General features: G+C 59.7%; 1 protein-coding gene across 1 annotated transcript; it reads right to left on the reverse strand.

The window, feature by feature from the left end:
- Positions 1–3,472: 3,472 nt before the first annotated feature.
- Positions 3,473–14,307, reverse strand: CHST12 (carbohydrate sulfotransferase 12). The gene is made up of 2 exons (XM_075527603.1): positions 14,239–14,307; positions 3,473–5,811 (listed from the first exon to the last, which is right to left on the reverse strand). Exon 2 carries the CDS (start codon positions 5,734–5,736, stop codon positions 4,465–4,467), a length of 1,272 nt encoding a protein of 423 aa, XP_075383718.1. The 5' UTR covers positions 5,737–5,811; positions 14,239–14,307; the 3' UTR covers positions 3,473–4,464.
- Positions 14,308–19,486: the final 5,179 nt, after the last annotated feature.

Here is a 19,486-nt window from a genome sequence, read left to right on the forward strand (position 1 = left end):
CCACAGAGCTGAGTGGCGGGGCAGCCCATGATGAAGGGTGGGCACCACGCAAGTGTCCACAGCATGGGCAGTTGCCCCGAACGGAAGGCCTGCAGCTCAGGGGGTCAGCACTGTGGAAGCCCCCCTGCGGCACATGCCCGGTGACAAGGGCTTAGGCAGAAGGGAGCGGAAGTGACCATTAGGGGTCATGAAGCTCACTTGCAACCTGGTCAATGTGACTCCTGCTACACCAGGAAATGGCTAGCGGGGTGACCTGTGTCACACACACACTTCCCCAGAGGAGCGCTGGTGCCTTAGTGGCTATGCATTGGGCTGTGACGTGAAAGGTCAGCAGTTCAAAACCAGCAGCCCCACTGGGGAGAAAGAGGAGGTGTCTACTTCCATGTTCTCAGAGCAGTTCTGCCCTGGCCTGCGGGGCCCCATCGGCACTGACTTGATGGCAGTGAGTTTGGTTTTTGAGTTTATTAATGGATTATATTCCTTTTATCATGATAAAATAGACTTGATGATTACCGATTGATTAGGAGCCTGGTGGCATCATGGTTAGGTGTCGGGCTGCTGTGGCCTGTGGCTGTGACCCCTCGGGGGAACAGGCCAGGCTTGCTGGGCAGGGAGACTGTGTGGCTAGGGGTTCTTCAAGCACACTCCTGGCTAGGGGTGGAGTCAGACTTGTCAATCAAGTCGCAGCCTGATGACACCGCCCTGATGTCATGAGCCTTTCTGTAAGAGCAAGAACAGAGATGATCTCTCTGCCCCTACAGCATCCTCCTTGCTGGACACTGGACTCGGTGCTGCCTCCAGGACCGGCCCCATGTGGGGCACCCAAACCTGAAAGCATTCACATCGACCTTAGATCCACGGTCTCTGCACCCACCGGCCCGTGGCCTTCCTGCATTCTTAGTTGGAAGAGGGTCTTGGGGACTAGAATCAGTCGGACCCATGGACTTGAGTTGGGCTGGGCTGGCTTGGTACAGTTACTTCTGGACACAAAGCTCTTTCCGACGAGCAGATGAGTGTCCCTGGGTGTTTCTCCAGCCAACCCACCCAAGGAGGAAGCCACGTGTGGTGGGCAGGCCCTCAATCACCCGTGAGACTCACTGGATAGGAGACGCAGGACCCCTGTGCAGTGGGGCAAAGAGTATTGCCGCAGGCAGCTGCTCAGAGCCCAGGGCCATCCCAGACGATGATGGACAGACAGGGCCTTCCCCTGGCCTCCTGACCGTGACAAGGTCAAGTTCTCTTCCTCAAAGCCACCTGTCTGTGGTGCTTCTGTCGGGTCAGCCTTGGCTGCTCACAGGCCGCGGTTCAAACCCAGCAGCAGCTCCGAGGCAGACGGGCTGCTCCTGTGAACACTTTGCTGGGGCTCATGGGGGGACTGACCCTGTGGCAGGGGTTTGGTGTTCTAGTTTGAGGGGAGCATATACCCCTGAGCTTCCTGGGTTGGTCCAAATGTCCCTCATCCAGTCCCTGAATGAGTACCATACACGTCCCCCCAACCCCGGGACCCCTCTGGGGGGGGTCGGCCCATGGCCTGCTTGGCACAGTGTCCACACAGTCCACTTGGCCTGGGGTTCACATGGGGCCAGTGTCCTCAGGTCTGAGGTCACCCACATCACCATGGGGACAGGCCTGGGGACATGAGGACAGAGTCCAGTTCTCCCCTTAGGGAGCAGAGGTGGGAGTATCCCTCCAGAAGGGCCACAGGAGGGGAGACCCTGGATGATGCCCCTCGGTGGGTGCTTCATGTCCTGGGAGGCACATGGATGTAAGGGGCTTGAGGGGTCTGGCAGGTGTGCAGGGGTGAGGGGTACAGGGGAGCATGAGGAGTAGTGAAGGGCCATGAGGTGTGAGGGGACATGACGGGGATATGAGGTGGTGTGAGGGGATGCAGGGGCTTGAGAAGGTGAGGTGGGCAGGAGCGGGACATGCAGGGGCATGAGACAGGGGTGGGCACACGTGCCAGAAGATCAGGGGCAGGTCTGGGCCCTTTGGCTCCATCACAGGGGCTGCTCTGGGACAACTGTGGAGGCCTCTGTAATGAGCCCCGGAACGCCACACACTGGGTGGCTTTGGTGGGCCACCTGCTCCATTAGAGACCAAAAGGCCCATTTGTTGGTGCATGAAGACAAGAAGGGGTTGAGGAGGGCAGGGACAGACAAATGGACCATTGGGGGGTGGGGGGGAGGAAGGAGGAGCATGCAGGCACAGCAAGGGGTGCCATGGGTGGGGTGAGCGTGTCCGGGGTCGTGTGGGTGTGAATTGCTGGACGTAACACTGGCTTGCCTGTGGGCCCCACTGGGTGCAAATGTCCAGCCGGCAGTCCTGTCCTGACGCAGGAGGTGCTGAGTCAAAACCGACTCATCGGCACTGTAAACTCTCCTTCTCAAGAATCATCCTCCCCACATCCCCCCACAGGGCCTCCAGTGGTCCCCAGCCTGCCAAGTGGAGGCTGTGCAGCCCACCTGGCTCCGAAAGCCCCTGACCACACAGGGCTCCCGCTGGGGCTCCCAGCTTCCCACAAGGAGCCAGCATGTCCCAGCTTCAGGTGCTCGCGTTACCACACAAAACACGGCAGCGGCAGATGGGTGGCGTGTTACTTTCAGTTCTGGTTCTCCAGTTCTGCTTTCTATGTATTTAAATAACCGAAGGCCCGGCCTAGGCCCATGAAGGGGAGTGGGGGCTGGGCGAAGGCAGGGTGAGAGGGGCAGCAGTGTGGTCACGGTGTGGGCCTCACACCAAGTCTGGCCCAGCGGTCATGGCCATGGGACTGGAGCAGCAGGGAGGGGACACTTCGTAGCAGCATCTCTCCAAGTGTCAGACACTCCTGTTCCCTGGGGTGGCAGGGCCAGGGCTCAAGGTCTGGAAGGGATTCTTGGGCGGCAGCTGCAGTGTGCAGGGCAGGATGGGACAGACGCCTGCAGCGGTCCCTTGCTGGGCCTCCTAGGAGGGTCTGTCTTGTAGCTGGGACTCTGAGGGGGGTCTGAGACGGTCATGGGACAGAACCGGGAGATAAGGAAATTTTCCACAAACTTTTTTGACATTCTCCCCTTCCCCCTGTTTCTACAAAGACATTCCCAGTGAGAGGATGGGCGGGGACAGAGCCGGATAGAGTGGGGGGTGAGAAGTCCACTGTGAACCAGAGGGAGGGGCTGAGGCTCAGACCTGCTACCAGACAGCAGAGCCTGAAGGCCTGTCAGCCCAGTGGCATCCTCAGGGACCAATTCTGAGCCGGTGGCACCCCACGTGGCAGGCTGCATCTGTAGGTCCCTCAGCTGCCATTTTTGTGGGAGACCAGCAGGGCTTCCTTCCAGGACTTGGGGGTGGGGAATGGAGCGGGGGAAGGTACACGCCAATCTCAGCAGCAGGCCAGAGCTTACCCAGTGTGGTGGGCCCAGATCTCCTTGTGGGTGTACTGGGGGGCGGGGGGCGGCTGGGGGAAAGGGGAGCTAATAATGCTGAGAACAAGAATGAGGAAAATGCTCTAAAACGGATCATGATGATGATGGTACAAGTCTTTGTGTGACCAAACTACGGAATTGTAGGATATGAGACCAATAAACCAATAACACTGTTTAAGAAAAAGGCCGGCCCGAGGTGAAATGTGGGTTCCTCTCTTCTGTGAAGACAGCTCAGACGGTGCCTGTCCTTGTCACAGAGGTCAGGTGGGGGTCTCGCTGGGACCCCATAGCCCATGCACTGCTGCTAAGAACCAGGAGGGCTGACGGCAGAGCATGTTTAACTCCCACCGGCAGCATATTAAATATCTGAAATATATTAATCTTAGAAAGGCAGTTCGCAGACAGTGCCAGAGGGAGCAGCCCAGGTAGTCTCCAGGAGTCAGGATGGTGAAGCCCGCCGTGCTCAAAAGGCCGGCGTGGGGCTGCTCCCCTGGCACTCCCAGCGGGTGACCCTGGGCTGGGTGAGAGGTGGGAGGGCCTGTCCCAGGCTCCACAGACTCTCGGCCTGTCCTAAGTCACAATAACACTTGATAGCAGGTGCGGCCAGCAGGCTGCATGGAGGGAGCCCCGGGGTGGGGCTGTCCACTTCCGGTTGGAAGCTGAGTGCTTAACTGGCTGCACCACTGATGCTGTTGATACAAGTGCCTCCAGTCACACCCCCTGACCCTGCAGCAGGCTCTGTGGTCATGTTTGGGGGTTCAGGGGGAAGTCCCTAAGCCCCTGTTCCTGCAGCAGCTTCTCTGGTCATGTTTGGGGGTTCATGGTAGTTCTCTAAGCCCCCTAGTCCTGCAGCAGGCACTTTGGCCTTGTTTGGGGGTTCAAGGCTAGTTCCTGAGCATCCTGGTCCAGCAGCAGGCTCTCTGGCCATGTTTGGGGGTTCAGGGACAGCCCCAAAGCCCCCTGGTCCTACAGCAGCTTCTGCGGCCATGTTCCTGGGTTCAGGGGCAGCCCCTAAGCCTCCTGGCCTGGCAGAAAGCTCTCCGGCCTTGTTTGGGGGTCCAGGCCCCTAGTCCTGCAGCAGGCTCTCCGGCTTGGGGTAGCCAAAGAGCACGAAGTCGGCCTCATAGAGCTTGTACAGCTGCTGCCGCCAAGCCAGCGGGATGCCGGCGAACCAGCCCTGCTCCCAGCTGCGGGCAGTGCGGTTGCGGTAGCTGGGTGGGAAGTGCAGGCGCTGGTCCACCTGCAGCAGCCGTAACAGCTGGGCGGCGTCGGCGTCCAGCGTCTCCAGCTTGCCCACGAAGTCGTAGTCGATCTGGCAGGGGTGGCAGAGCCGGTACACCTGGCGCCAGTGCTCGTTGAAGGGCGCCAGGCGCTCGGTGTGCGGGTCCAGCAGGTACTGGATGAAGTGGGCGAAGGAGACCTTGAGGCCGGCGCGGAAGGCAGCGCTGGCGGAGGTGGGCAGGCTGGTGAGGTTGGAGTACATGCGGAGCATGGGCGCAGCAAAGCGGCGGTAGAACTCCTCGTTCTGCAGCTCGAACTTGCTGCGGAAGGCAGAGATGAGGCGCACGAAGGGGTCGCGTACGAACAGGAACTTGGTGTACTTCTTGAGCTTGACCTTCATGAGGTGCCGGGAGAACCTGCCGTAGCGGCGCCAGAACTTGTTGAAGGTGAGGTGGGTGCTGGAGTTGTGCACGTGCTCGCGGGGGATGGCCAGCGGCTCGCGGTAGGGCTGGCCACCGTCCAGCAGGCTCTCGCTCAGCACGATCATCACGCGCTTCCAGTTGGTGCAGGCCACCTTGGGCACGTAGCAGTAGATGACGCCGTGGCGGTCGTCCACGATGAGGTGGTTCAGCTCGTAGTTGGGGATGTCGTCGAAGGCGCGCTCCTTGGTGGGGAAGACGAAGCTCGAGTTGGCGCACAGGTCCCTGAGCAGCCGCTGCCGCTGGGCCTGCCGTGTGGCCTGCGCCTGGCTCTGCTCGGTGGCTGCTGCATGGGACGTCCAGTCGTAGCCCCTCACCTTCTCCTCCATGTTGCTCAGAGGGGGCCCATGGGAAGCAGGCGGTGGTGGTGGCTGGCTCTTCTTGCCAGTCATGGGGTTGCTCTGTGTCTGGCCTGAGCCGAGCAGCACGTCCAGGAAGGCGTCTGCATTGTCGGCCTGGAGACCCTGGGCCCGCTCAGGCCCGCCTGTGGGCAGGGGCTTGGGGCCCCGCGGCCTGGAGAGCGCGGTGTGCAGGTAGAAGTGAGCAGTGCCCACGTTGTCCCAGTACACGATGATCAGCAGGATCATGAAGACGGAGCCCAGGGCCAGCCAGAACCGGACCAGTCGCGCCTTTGCCATCCTGTGCGTGTGGGCGCAGCCGCCCGGACCCTCACTTCAGGCCCCAGGGCGGGCGGGCCATGGTGTTCCAGGAACCTGGGGGGGGGGAGACAGTAAGGAGTGAGAGGTGTCAGGCTGGCTTCTCAAGGGCCCTTTTTCCTGCCTCCCCGCCCCCGCCCGTCCCCCTGTCCAGGCCAGCAGCTAACCTGGGGGAGCTTACTCACAGCCTTTGTGGGAGGGAGGACTGCTGCTACCTGGAAAGGCCCAGAGGTGACTGAGGCTGTGGACAGGATCCCTGCCATCAGCGCACAGGGACTTGTGTGGAGAGGAGTGCATTTCTGCCCTCTTAGCACACCCTCTGGGTGTGGGTACGGGCCGACAACGCTCCCAGAATGCTTTCCCAGACACGGTCGCGCGCTTGTCCGTGGCTTCTTACAAAATCTGACCCAAGTGCCCCCGGCAGCCTGCCAAGCACTTGCCGAGAGCGACCAGGGTCGAGCAGCCCCGCACACACAGAGGACAAAGACCCTCCCAAGGGGCCCAGTCAGCACCATCAAGAAAAGGGGAGAAAGGACAGGGGTAGTCCTGGGTCTCCTTCCAAGCAAGAGCCCCACCCACGCCATGCTGCACCAGGCCAGTCTGCCGCAGAGGACATCGAGTGACTCAGCCCCCCGACAGGACAGGGCAGACCTGCTCTTGTGGGCTCCCCAGACTGGGGTTCTTTATGGGAGGAAAAAGCCTCATTTCCCTCCGACGGACCTTGAGGTCAGCAGCCCGGCACGTAGCCACTCTGCCCGCAGGCGCCCGAGAATAAGGATGAAGGAAGAGCAAAACAGGCCGGGGCACTGCCGACAATGGTGCCGGCTGAGCGTGTTCAACACCCAGGGCGTTCCAAGGCGTACACAAGAAACAGGACGGAGATGCTGGGTTTGCTGGCAGAATGAACGCGCCTGTCTTGGCAGAAGCCCAGCCAGGCTTCACCTCGCCCACGGGGCCAGTCCGGCAGGAGAGGCCAGGCCAGCAGGAGGTGTGCTTGGTAAAGTGAAGGGGCAGCGATGAGGAGGAGGGGCCTCAGCAAGGTGGACAGGCATGGCGGCCACAACAGGGGCTCAGACGTGCCAAGAATGGCGAGGGGCGCAGGACCAGGCCGAGTTTCGGTTGCGACTCGACAGCCCTAGCAGCTGACTGAGCGATGCCTCCCTGTGAAAGCAAGGGCCCACAGGTCACAGTGAGGCATCAGTCACACGCGCATGAATATGTACACGTATACACATACACAGGGACACAGATACACACATGAACACAGGCACACACACGAACGCAGATACACACAGAGATACACACGAGCACAGATACACAGACACACATGAACACAGATACACACATGGACACACATGAACAGATACACATAGAGACACACAGAGGGATACACATGAACACATATACACACAAAGAAACAGAGGGACACACAGAAACACAGATACACACACACTCCCATGCCCACACGTGTTCTAGTTCTCCACCACCTGGCAGGTCAGAGTCCCCACCTCTGGAAGGACGGTCACTGTCACATAACCTGAAGGTGGGCAGTTCAAACCCAGCAGCTGCTCTGCAGGATGAGAGACGTGCAGCCTGGGGTTGGGGGGCACCGGGCAGCAGCTCCAGTGTCAGAGCCAGGTGGCAGCGGCAAGTTGTGAGCTTAGCTGACCTTTTTACGGCCGTCTGTGTTTAAGGTTGCTGACACTGAGAATTTGGTGGCTTTGTTATAAAAAAGGCAGTTTCCAGTTTTAAAGAGACACAGTAGTAGCAAAGGGTGCTTAGCTACACCTCGGCCCATTGGAGGGCTGGTGGAGAGCTGCTGCCGGAGCCCAGTCGCCTTCACGCGTACAGGCGTCCCCAAAAGGGGAGCAGGCGGGATGACTGGTGGCTTAAACCAACCCTGAACTTGAAAGGAATAAGACTGGTCGTGCAGAGTGCCCGGAGGCAGAGAGAGGCCTTCCTGGGCCGGGGCTGGGTCTTGGAAGCAGGGTGGCCCAGCTTTGGCTCAGCTGCCCAGAGCCTGAGCGGCTGGGTGCATTTTTAGCATCAATGTACAAGGACACCCCCGCGTGTCATTTCTCACCTCAAACAAGCCACATAACTGACAGTTGTGGGCAGGCCGCTGGCTGGCATGGGGACAAAGATGTCCTAGGGCCTGGTGAAAGTGGCTTCCGAAAGGATTCCTGAGCTCAGGGCTTGAGGGGTATGGAGAGAAAGTTGGGGGGAGGGAGGCAGGGAGGGCTGGAGGGCCAGAAAGAAGCAGCGCTGTCCAGGGAACTCAGGCAGCCTCATTCGCAGCCCGAGGAATGACTGGTGGGTTTGAACCACTGACCTTGTAGTTAAGCAGACCAAGGCCTAACTCACAGCAAACTCCCTGCCACTCAGCAGACTCTGACGCTGTGAGATACAGGGGAGCTGCCCTGGGGGGTTCCGAGGCTGTAACTATGGACCTGTGGGCAGCAGCCCCTTGCATGGCCCACTATGCCTGTGTCCTGGCTCCTTAATCGTCGACAGTCCTGTGCTGAGGGAGGCTCGCAGTTTGAAACCAACAGCCTCTTGGAGCGGGAAGACGGAGCTTTCTACTCACCCCCATGGTCACGGTCTCAGAAACTCACAGGGGCAGTCCCACCCTGTCCCACAGGAGGGTCGTGTGTCCACAGCAGCTGATGGCAGTGTGTGTGTGTTGACTGGCATAGACTCAGACCTCGATATACGGGGCACTTGGGAGGGCAGGCACACGGCCATGTGCGACAGCTACGCTCTCAAGGCTCAGCACAGACCAGCGGCCATCACATCAGCTCTAAGTCACAGGTGCCCCACATGTGCCCAGCGGCTGTTACGGGGACAGAGCACAACAAGCCAGGCTGCTACACCCCCTCCAGTGTGGTTGTCTTCGAAGCGGGACGACAGGTCAGGCAGGTCTTAAAGTACTCTCTGTTGGACACGCCTTTGTCCGGAGTGAAAGGAGGAGAAAAACTGGCTGCAGATGGCAGCAGTATGAGGAGACAGGAGAGAACAATGGCACTGGTGGAGAGGAAGGCGGGGCTGGAAGTCCTCCCTGATGACCAACCACAGAGGCTTGCCCGTGAGCTGGCTCAGCCATCCTGGACAGGAGAGCCTGCTGCCCGGCACAGCACAGCTAGTCTCCAAGGGTTCAGAGGCTCCGTCAGTGAGGTCACTTTGAGGGCCAGACCTTCAGCCAGCTGACCAACCCAACCACCAGGCCACTGCTACTGGGCTGGGCCCAGCTGGTGGCCAGCCTGCAAGACAGAGCAGGGGTGTCCTTCCTCTGTGGACACCAACTGTCTCAATGTTGTCCCACGGAATGGCCGGTAGGCTTGAACTGCCAACCTTTCCATTCACAGCCCAGTACTGATTCCACTGCACCCCTTTGCTCCCCCTGGATGGGCCTATCTGGGACTCTGCCATTTTTATCAACGTCAGACATACATCTGCATGGAGCTCGCAAGACCTACGTCCTGGGCCTGCCTTTCCCTCTCCCCGTCCCCCTCCCCAATTCTCTTTAGCTGACTCAGGCCCATGGGCCACTCGGAGGGAGATGACGTGACAGTCGGCTTCTGGCAGGATGACAGCCTTGGGACGCGCTCCGGGGCAGCTCTCCTCTGCCGGACAGGGTCGCTGCCAGGGCCAAGGGAGGGCTGGCAGTGCGGCCCCTCCCCCTCCCCACACCTTCTCCACACAGCCAAGGTCCTCTCGCTCCAATTAGGGAGACACACTGTGTTTACCTAAATTATTATCCTTGTGTCCAGGCTACTCACGGCTGAGCTCAGAGCACCCGGTAATTATTTTTCTCTTTCCGCCCAACGCCGTGTTTTCCCTGGGCATAGCAGCCTGGAGCTCCAAGTCCTTATCACGGATCCGGCCCTGCCTCTGCCAAGGGCCCCCATCGCCACCCCAGAGGTTCTGTGCCCCAGGGACACGTCAACCCCAGGGCCTCTGGACAGCCATTGCTTGGCTGGGTGCCGGTGGCCAACCTCTGTTTACCATGCATTCAAGTCAGTCCCGACTCAACCACCCCACACAGACAGCATGAGACACTGGCCGGGGAGCCTGGGCCAGCCTCACACCCGTTAAGTTTGAACTCACGGCTGCGGCCACTGTGCCAGTCCACTTCATCGAAGTCTTCCTCTTTGCTGCTGCCCCTCTGCTTTACCAAGCGTGATGGCCTTATCCAGGGGCGGGTCCTTCCTGGTGACCTGTTCACGGTCTGTCTCCCAGGGAAGATCTGTGGGTTCTGGGTATTTCTGCATCTCACCGGCACCATTGCACCTCAGGCAGCAGCCTTGTCTCACCTTCCTCTGGAACAAAGCCTCTCCCTAGGACACCTTTCTGGTTCTTCATTCACCAACAAACTGGGAGAACAGGAGCCCTGGTGGTGCAGCAGTTATGCATTGGGCTGCGACCTGCAAGGTCAGCAGTTCAAATCCACCAGCAGTGCCTCAGGAGAAAGATGAGGCTTTCAAATTCCATAGAGAGTCAGTCTTGGAAACCCCCACTGGCGGGTCTACCCTGGCCTGCAGGTTCTCTGGGAGTCGGCACTGCCTCAAGGGCAGAGAGTTTGGGGTTTTGAGGCCCGAGAGCTCTCGCTTTGGCTCCTGAATGTCCCTTGTACTGTCCACTCTCTGTTGGAGCACACTGGTCTTTTCTGAGAAAAAGGAACCCACTGCCCTGGCGGGGTCCTGATTCACAGGGACCCTCCAGGACTGGGCAGAACTGCCCCGGGGGTTTCTGAGACTGCAGCTCTTCATGGGGGCAGACAGTCTCATCTGTCTCCCCAGGGGCAGCTGATGGGTTTGACCTCTGGCCTTGCACCAAGGGACCTGTCATGCCAAGAGTACGGTAGTGATTGTTTTTAAGTCTTCTCCCGAGGCTGCCACTAAGGAAGTCCCGTGCCTCGCTTCTCAACCAGAGGCTTTCTTCACATGCCCCTGGCTGCAGACCTCCGCTCGTGCCCCGCCATCCCCGCACACGGACACGGACATGCACACGCCACACACACACAGACACGTACGTGCCACACACAGACATGCATATGAACACCACACACACCTGTGTAAAAGGGAGGTGGCTTCAAGATGCTCATGAGAAATCGGAACAGGCGGCTAACGGATACTCTCACTGAGCTGTGCAGGGCAAGGAAGCACACCTGCGTCTCAGGGTGTCCAAAAGCACTCTGTCCCCATCCCCACCTCGGAAACAGCTGCCACATCAGGGCCACACCAGAGAAGGACCGGGGTAGTTACAGTGATCCCAATGTCCAATGCCAGCCACCAAAGCCTGCCTCTGCCCCTGGGATGCTGGCACCCTGGTTTCCTTCTTTGGCACTCATCCCAGAAGCCTGCCCCCCCACCCAGGGAGACCCCACCAATGCCTCCGCTTGGGCTTTGTCCTTCTCACACACCCCAGTGAGCCGACTCGGTGACTGTCTCAGGGACCGGGAAGTGCCATCAGGGAGGCGGCTGCACGCAGAGCTGTGGCAAGTGTGAGCATTCTGGATGCCGGCATCGGGCAGGCACTGTCACGAGTGCTCCTGAAGCCCTTCAGTGCAGGACCCCAGGACTCTGCTTTCCGGGTGGCAGTTAGCGCTTTCTCTCTCTTTATATCCCAAGAGAAGAGGTGCCGCAGTCACAACCCAGGGAAGCCCGGCGGGATCAGGACTGTGTCATGTCAATCCCCTCGCAATTGACCGCTGCGTGATGACATCATTGGTACCTGCCAGAGGATGTTCTTCCAAACTGTTGAGCCACCAAGAACCAGGGCTCAACTACATGGACATCTATGGGTGTGTGTGTGTGTGACATAACTCAATCCACAGCCTTCTGTTCCCACGTGCACAGAGGAGCATCACAGCATATCCCCCAGCGTCTTTTGAATCCACACCCCCCCCATACATACTCAGCACCGCCCCACTCAGTCTCCACCTCCCTGACCCTCGGCTGGGTTCCCTTCTCACTGGTGTCCCTTATCACCAACGCCATCACCGCCCCAGGTGCAGCAGCTCCACAGCCCACCCCACCATGAACACAGACTCACTTGCCAATACAGACCCCTTCCCCATCTCTGCTCCAATGGCCCCCTTCACCTGGAATGTTCTCCCCATACATCAAAGCCCCCACCCCCACCCATAACCACAGTGGAAAAGACAGTCCTGTGCTCCAAGAACCAGGAGGGGTGGGCTCATTCCTCTTTCTTCTCAGGGCCAGGCTGGGCCACCCACGGCCTCCTGCCCAGCAGAAGGAAACTCTACATCGGCGGGGAAGTCCTTGGGAGTCCACACGTTCTTATGCTTTGGGGCCAGGACCCCCTCCCCATTCTCCTCTGGAAGTTGTGGAGAAATCTGTCCTCCACCAAAGGCTGCCGAATAGAGGTATCCAGACCAAGAGCAGAACCAGGCTCTCGGAGGTGGAAGGTGAGAGTCCCACCCACCCCACCCCATGCCAAGTAGGGCGGAGGCTCAATGAAGCTCCTGGCTTGATCACCAGGTACTTACTGAGCACTAAATGCCCCACTGCTCTCTGTCCCGGGCCCTAACATGTTCACCAGACGTCCCTGCCGATGGATCTGCGAGAAAACAAACCACAGGAGCACTGCCTGGCAGACTCAAATCCCACGGCCCTCGAGTCAGTCCCGACTCACGGTGACCCTACAGGATGGGGCAAAACCGCCACTGGGGGTTTCTGAGACAGTGACTCCTTACCAGCGTGGAAAACCTCATCTTTCTCCCTCGGAGCAGCTGGTGGTTTCACACGGGCCTTGTGGGTAGTGACCCACTGCATCTCCCACCGCCCCACGGGGTTCCCATCTCCTGAATCCCCAGCCTGCAGCCCCCACAGGTCAATTTCCTCCTTTTACACCCAGATGCCAGCTCAGGCTCTGGTCCCACACCAGACACACCCAGCAATGCAGTCTCCAGGCTTGGGGGCTAGGAGAGGGGTGGCTGGTGATGCAAGTCCACCCACAGGCACTGCGGAAGAGAGGCCTGGACGCCTGCTTCCTCTACAAAGCCACCGGGCAGTGGAGGGTGTGGGGTGGGGTGAGTGGATAGATAGGCCATCTTTGTAAGGGCCAGCTGAGCCAGGACCTGGGACCATACTTTGGGGAACAGGGCCCTGAAAACAGCTTCAACCTCCCCCCACACATACACCGCCCCAACGATTCACATTCTCATGCAGCCTGGGTCTCCTGCGTCCCTCTGGGGCTGAATTATAAAGTAAATAATTTAATAACCGGGAGAACACTCCGACTCCTTGTGCTCCGCCGCCTGACGGAACCGGCCTGCGCCAACACTTTGCCAGGGACCGTCTCAGTGGCCGCAAGCCCAAGGAGCGGATACAAGTCCCAGTGTCAGCAACGGAGGCATGACTTCCCGGCCAGAGCCAGAGCCAGAGCCAGAGCCAGAGCCAGAGCCAGAGCCAGAGCCAGAGCCAGAGCCAGAGCCAGAGCGGGTCACTGAGGCAACACTTCCAGGGGCGGTGGTGTGCCGGCCGGGCAGCACGCGGCAGAAGCCAAAACGGGGCGGGGTAGGGGGGTGTTGGGGTTCACTGCCTGCAGAATCAGGGAAGTGGATCCATAGCAGGGCCGGGTGGGGCCCTCTCCACAAGCTGGAGGTAGAAATCAGCCTATGCCTCTGGCCTGAGATGAGGCTCCAAAGGGCAGGAAAAAGGCCAGCCCCTGTGAGAACAGGCGGACGTCAGGGCTGGCCCGACGGCAGCCGAGCACCCTGGTCACAGCGGTTCAAGGTGCTGATTTCACTTCTGGGCTCTCCACCAGCAGAGGCAATGGTTCGGGACGCTAGTCCACGTGCACCGGCTGAAGAGCGAGTGCAGCAGGAAAGAACCGCTGCCGAAGACTCCGCAGGCGGGCCGTCCACAGCGCCTGGGCCAGAGCCAGGGTCCACGCCGCACGGGCTCAGAGTGTGGGCTCCGCCAGGTCATGAGGCGCGGGGGACCGGGGCCGGAGCCGGAACTAGGGCTGTGGCCTGGAGGGATCCCCAGACAGGGACTCCCAGATAAGGGGTCCCCCCGAAGAAAGAGTACCCAGGATCCCCCAGAGAAGAGGGTCCCTCGAAGTAGGGGTGCCCCGAAGTAGGGGTCCCCAGAAAGGGATGCCCAGAGGAGGGGTCACCGGGGGAGGGGTCCCAGAGAAGGCTCCCAGAGGGGCACTGAAGGTGGCATGCGCCAGAGGAGGGGACTCCGGCGAAGGGATTCCCCCGTAGTAGGGATGCCTTGGGGAAAGAGGGTTCCAGAAAGAGACGTCGTAGGAGGGGTTCCCTGAGAAGAGCTGCCCAGAGAAGGGGTTCGAGGTGGAAGCGATGCCCAGAGGAGAGGGTCTCCGAAGGGAGCTCCCCGCGCGCCCGGGAGGAGTGCCCACGCGGCAGACCCCGACCGCCCGGCGCCGCCTGAAGCGGGGATCCCCTCGGCCGGAAGGGTGGGGTCCGTCGTCCCCGCGCCCCGCGCCCCTCACCTCGCGCCGCCGCCGCCGCCACCACTGCCCCGCGCCTAGCGGCTCCGCCGCCCTCCGAGGCCCCGCCCCCGGCGCTACGAGCCCCGCCCCCCGAACCCTTCTCGCGAGAAGTCGTGCACGGCGGAGGGGCGAGGCCCACGGCCCCTCCTCCGACGCGCCTGCGCCGACCCCGCCCCTCCCGCCTGTGCCATGTGGCGCCGTATTTACGAGGGAGAGGCCCCGCCCCCAGGCTTCTGGGAGCCCTGCCCCTCTCGCGGCAGCCAATCGCGTACAGAGAGGCCCCCGTGACTCCGCCCCGCGGGCGTGGCAGAACTCGCGATCCCTCCCGGATTGAGCACTAGCCGTGAGCCCGCGTGGGCGGGCTTCCTTTGCCATGTCGCGTGCCTGGCTCCGGGTCACGTCACGCGGGCGAGTGACAAGTGGCTCCACGAGCTGGAGGGCTCATCTGGCAGCACGGTATGGGACAGTCTTTTGGGTTTATCATGGTCTTTTGTGATTCCTGACGTTTTCGTGGACCCATTTGGGGAGCAGATCACCAGGCCTTTCCTCCTAGTCGGTCTCACTCTGCAAGCCCAGGTGGAACCTGTCTGCCAGCGACCATGCTGGCATTTCAAGGGACGGTTTCTAGAATCATGGCAACTGGCAGCCGTCACTTGACCAGACTGGCTGACGGTGATGGTGGAGCCTGTGTGTGGAGGGAACCCCATATGGAGTGGGATGGAGCCACTGAGCCGCCCCACCTCTTGTTTGCGTCGGAATGGATCCTTGTGTTTGGGTGAAGGTGTGCTCCGCAGTTTGAGCTCCCAGTCAGCAATCTCCCCATGACGACGAGTCGTTCGGTGATGTGTTCTTGGAACCCCATTCTAGCGGTTTTGCTTTTAGCCATCAGGTCGCCCTGCCCCCTACCCTCTCTGTGTGGAAGTCGCTGCTGACAGTTGGGTCTCATGCAGGTGACTTTTTAAGGATCACAAGTTCTGGTGGGTGCTGTGTTGTGAACCAAGTGAACCCAGAGCATCTCAGGGGAGTCAGAACTCACAGGGAGTCGTCCAGCAAGTCCAGTAAGTCTGCTCTGTTTTGTGGTCGTTTACTTGTTTTCAGAAATTTGAGGTTCTCATCCACCTTGTCCTCCCGGTCCGTCAGCCTCCGTCTACTGTGCCCTGATTGGAAGGGTCAGGGTGGTAGCCGGGCACTATCCAGCTCATCTGATTGACCTGCAGTGTTTTCACAGACGGAGTTTTTTCCTTGGAAGTAGATCACAGGGCCTTTCTTCCTAGCTTGACTGAGTCCGGGAGCTCCACTGACCCCTCGTCAGCATCGCTTGAAGGGCAAGCTCACTCGCCTCTCCCCATGCACAGGCAGGATGCCAGGACTCAGAGACGTTTGTCAAATTGCCAAAGACTCACAACTGAGCCAGTCAGCGACAGTGGACTCCTGCCTCAGTGTTCGCATGGTAACTGTGATGAGGTGCCTCTCCAAGATTCGGATATCCCCGTAGACACACCCCAAAAGGGAATCTTTTCTCTCTCTCTTTGGGCCCCCCAAGCCACTTTGACCTGGTGACCCCTGCTGGCTGCCTTTTCAGGCAGCGACCACCCTGGCCTCTCCCCTCCCCTCTGCCCCCCAGCTGTGCTGACTGTCAGCTCACCAGTGGGCCACGGCCTGCTTTTCCTGCCAGGCTTCGTTTTCGCCACCAGCTACAGCCGTGTCTGATGTCACAAGCAGGGTTGGGACAGAGGACAGACAGACATCATGGGGGGGCCTAGGCACATGATCAAGCAGTAAACACCAGCCCTGTGGGAGGCAGCTGGGGACCTGATCACTGAAGGGGTGACCAGAGGGAATGAGAGGAAGGAGTCGCAGACAGACCCCCGACCTCACTCCCAGGTGATGGAAGGTTCAGGGAACTCGCACACCTCCCCACCCCCACCCCGCTTCCTTCCCTGCAGCCTTTGTGGCACAAATGCCTATAGTTGCGGTTTGGGGTGGCGGGTGGCAGGAAGCAGCCCAGGAGGCAGAGCCAGCCAAACGCTGGGCTGTTACCCAACCACAGCATGAGCTGAGGCTGTGGAACCCTGAGTTCCTTATTTGTATGCCGTGTGCAGTGCACCCGGCCAGGGGATTTCTGATAACCGCATATGGTGAGAACGCTGGATGTCTAATAAAGGAGAAGGGAGGAGGATCAACGCTCGTGAAGGACAGTGCTGGCCTAGGAGAGTGAAAGTCCTGTGAACAGCCAGCGGAACAACCTAGTCCGTCCTGGGGGAGGCGGCCCCCGGGAGAGTGCTTAGAAGCAAGAATGGCGAGGCCTCGTCTCACGTATTTAGGGCCTGTGATCAGGAGACATCAGTCCCTGGAGAAGGACAGCATGATTGGTAAAGGGGGACCAAGCCAAAACCAGCCCACCGCCATCCCGTCGGCCTCTGTAAGAGGAGTGGAAGTGCCCTGTGAGTCTCCAGGGCAGTGGCGCTTCACGGTTGTCCATGAACCTGGGTGATGTAATTCAAAGGAGGCACAGTGCACGACTCCACTACAGCACATGTCTAGAACCCGCCAGTGGGGAGGGGGAGCACGCCAAAGTTTATTAGTGGTGACCAAGAGAACACCAACGACCCGAAAACTCCTGCATCGAGTTGGTGCCAACACAGCCACCCTTCAGGGCAGGGCAGCCATGCCCCTGTGGGTTTCCCAGACTGCGATTCTTCATGGGCACAGAGCGCTCTGTGTGTCTCACTTCAAGTAACTGGTGGTTTCGGCTCACAAGGCATGGGTATGACCAAGGGAAAGTGGGCAGGTGGATGGAGCTCTCTGCTCCCCGGGACAGTTCCAGTCTTGGAAAACCCACAGGGCCGACGCTGCCCTGTCCTGTAGGGTCACTGAGAGTTGGCTTCGACTCGATGCCAGGGATAAGAGCAGTTGGGAGGGAGTAAGGGGTGGGGACTCCTGAAGGTGATGGCGGTGTTTGAAGCGGGTAGGGGTCTCACTATGCAGTCAGTGAGGCCACAGAGCTGGCATGAAAGTGGCTGACAGGCGAGTGTTCAGGGAGAGGGAGAAGAGCCAGTGTGGGAGGCCTGGGGCCACAGGTGACTTCAAAGAGGAAGTGGCGGGCACTCTTCACACATGAGGCCGGGGCCAGGGGGCTGTCTGTGGCCACCCCATTCCCCATGGGGCAGACCTCTGCCATGTTTCCCCACAGTGTCCACCTCCGGGCTCTGGGCTCTGGGCCAGGTCGGTGACTCTCCTCCGGTTTCAAAGCCATTCGTCCACAGAAGGCACACACATCGGAGACAGCCACTGCCGGCACGGCTTCTCCAAGAGCAGGAACCGCAAAAGAGGTGTGGCTCTCGGTCACGGCACCTCTGTTGTGCTGTGTGGCCAGGTCTGGCTGCAGGGTCTTGGAGGGCCGTCCATCTCCTAGCAGGTGTGGTGATGATGGGGTGGGGAGTGGGGCTGCTCTGCTGGGCCCTTCTCTCAGGTCTGAACTGCCCTCCAGCACCCGGCATGCCCGAAGCCTGAGACCTGAGACCAGCTCAGGCTGCGCTCCCCCGGCCTCTGGAGGCCTCGTGCAGGCTGACCCTGCAGGGAGCTACGGAGCTGGTCAGCTTCCAGCATGGTCTGCCAGGACCCAGGAGCGGAGGGACAGACTGCCAGCACGGGAAGGTGGCTCCAGGCCACAGTGGAGACAGCCCTGGCTGCCAGGCCTCCCACGGAGGATGCCCGAGAGCCAGGCTGTGTGGGGCTCTACTTCAGAAGCTACCAGAACACCCACCCAACCCACCGCTGCCTCGTCAAATCTCACTCACAGCAGCCCTGCAGGACAGAGCGGAACTGCCCTGTGGGTTTCCAAGGCTGTACACCTCTATGGGAACAGACAGCCCCCTCTTTCTCCTAAGGAACGGCTGGTGATTTCAAACTGCCAACCAACCTCTGGTTCGCAGCTGAGAACTCTAACCACTGTGCCACTGGGGTCCCTAAGGCAACTCCTCTCTGTAAACAAAGTTAAACCCATGCTACCAAGTCCATTCCGACTGATGGCAGCCCTGTGTAGGATTGTCAATCATGAGGGGAACAGACAGCTTCATTTTTCTCCCGAGAAGTGGCTGGTGGGTTTGAACCTCCGACCTTCCAGCTAGCAGCCTGAGGCTTAACCACTACACATCCCCAATACTCAAGTTCACTGCAATTGAGTGGGTGCCAGCTCACAGCGACCCTCCGGGACAGGGAAGGACTCATCCTGTGGGTTTCTGTCCCTGTGACTCCTGGGATGACATGGCTTTGTCTTCCTTCCCAGAACAGCTGACTTTGTGAGGACCAGCCCGATCCCTAATCCACTATGCTCCCAGGGCTCCCTTTCACAGCTCGACCGAAAAATCACGCTCACTGCCTGTGTTGATCCAGGTAGACTAGAGACATTCAGGGGCACGCGTGTGTGTAGAGAGCTTTATATCAGAGTCATTGTACATGAAGCAAACATCCCAGCCCAGTCCAGATCAAGTCCATAAGTGCGACATTAGCCCCTATGTGTGACACCAGTCTATAAAGTCCTCTTCAGACTCACGCAGCACATTCAATGACGTCAAATGCAGGAAGATCACAGGCCAGTGGGTGGGAAGTCTTGTGGATCCAGTGGTGGTGGAAGCATCTCAGTGCTGGCATGGGTCTCCACATGGGTCCTCTCAGGCTCCATCAGCGTAGCTCCATGTGGCTTGTCAACAGGAATGTCGAACAGAGTGTGTGTCCCTCCTCCAGGGTGAAAAACAGGAGCTCCCAGAATCCTCAGGAGAAGGCCATGCCCACTCAGAGGTCTCATTGACTATGGCCTGATTGACAGGCTGGACTCCACCCCTTCCTCAAGTTCACAGGAGATGATGTGACTGCCACACTGCCATTGAGTTGATGCTGCCACAGAGCGACCCTCTAGCCCCCGTGGGTTCCGGCAGTAGACAGCCCCGTCTTTCTCTCACAGACCAGCTGATGGGTTTGAACCACGGACCTTGTGGAGAGCATCCCGATGTGGAGCCGCTGCACTGGCATGGAAATGTGTGTCCACGAGATGGTGTGTGTAGCTCCCCTTAGGGGTGGGGAGCTTGGCCCCACTTCCCAGGGCTGGTTCTGGCGGTTTGGAGGGTTCTGTTTGTTTCAGACATGCCTCCCTGTGTTCTCGGGATGTCGGGAGGGATGTGACCAGGCGGTCTGCCTGCCCGTGCGCCGGCCTGTGGTGCAGGGGGTGGGCCTGGGTCCATCTGCAGGC

Source organism: Tenrec ecaudatus, chromosome 12, assembly GCF_050624435.1.
Source record: "Tenrec ecaudatus isolate mTenEca1 chromosome 12, mTenEca1.hap1, whole genome shotgun sequence".
Taxonomy (NCBI): Eukaryota; Metazoa; Chordata; class Mammalia; order Afrosoricida; family Tenrecidae; genus Tenrec; species Tenrec ecaudatus.

Coding starts and splice junctions, on each gene's coding strand:
- CHST12 (XM_075527603.1), bottom strand. CDS start 5,736: ATGGCAAAGGCGCGACTGGTCCGGTTCTGGCTGGCCCTGGGCTCCGTC.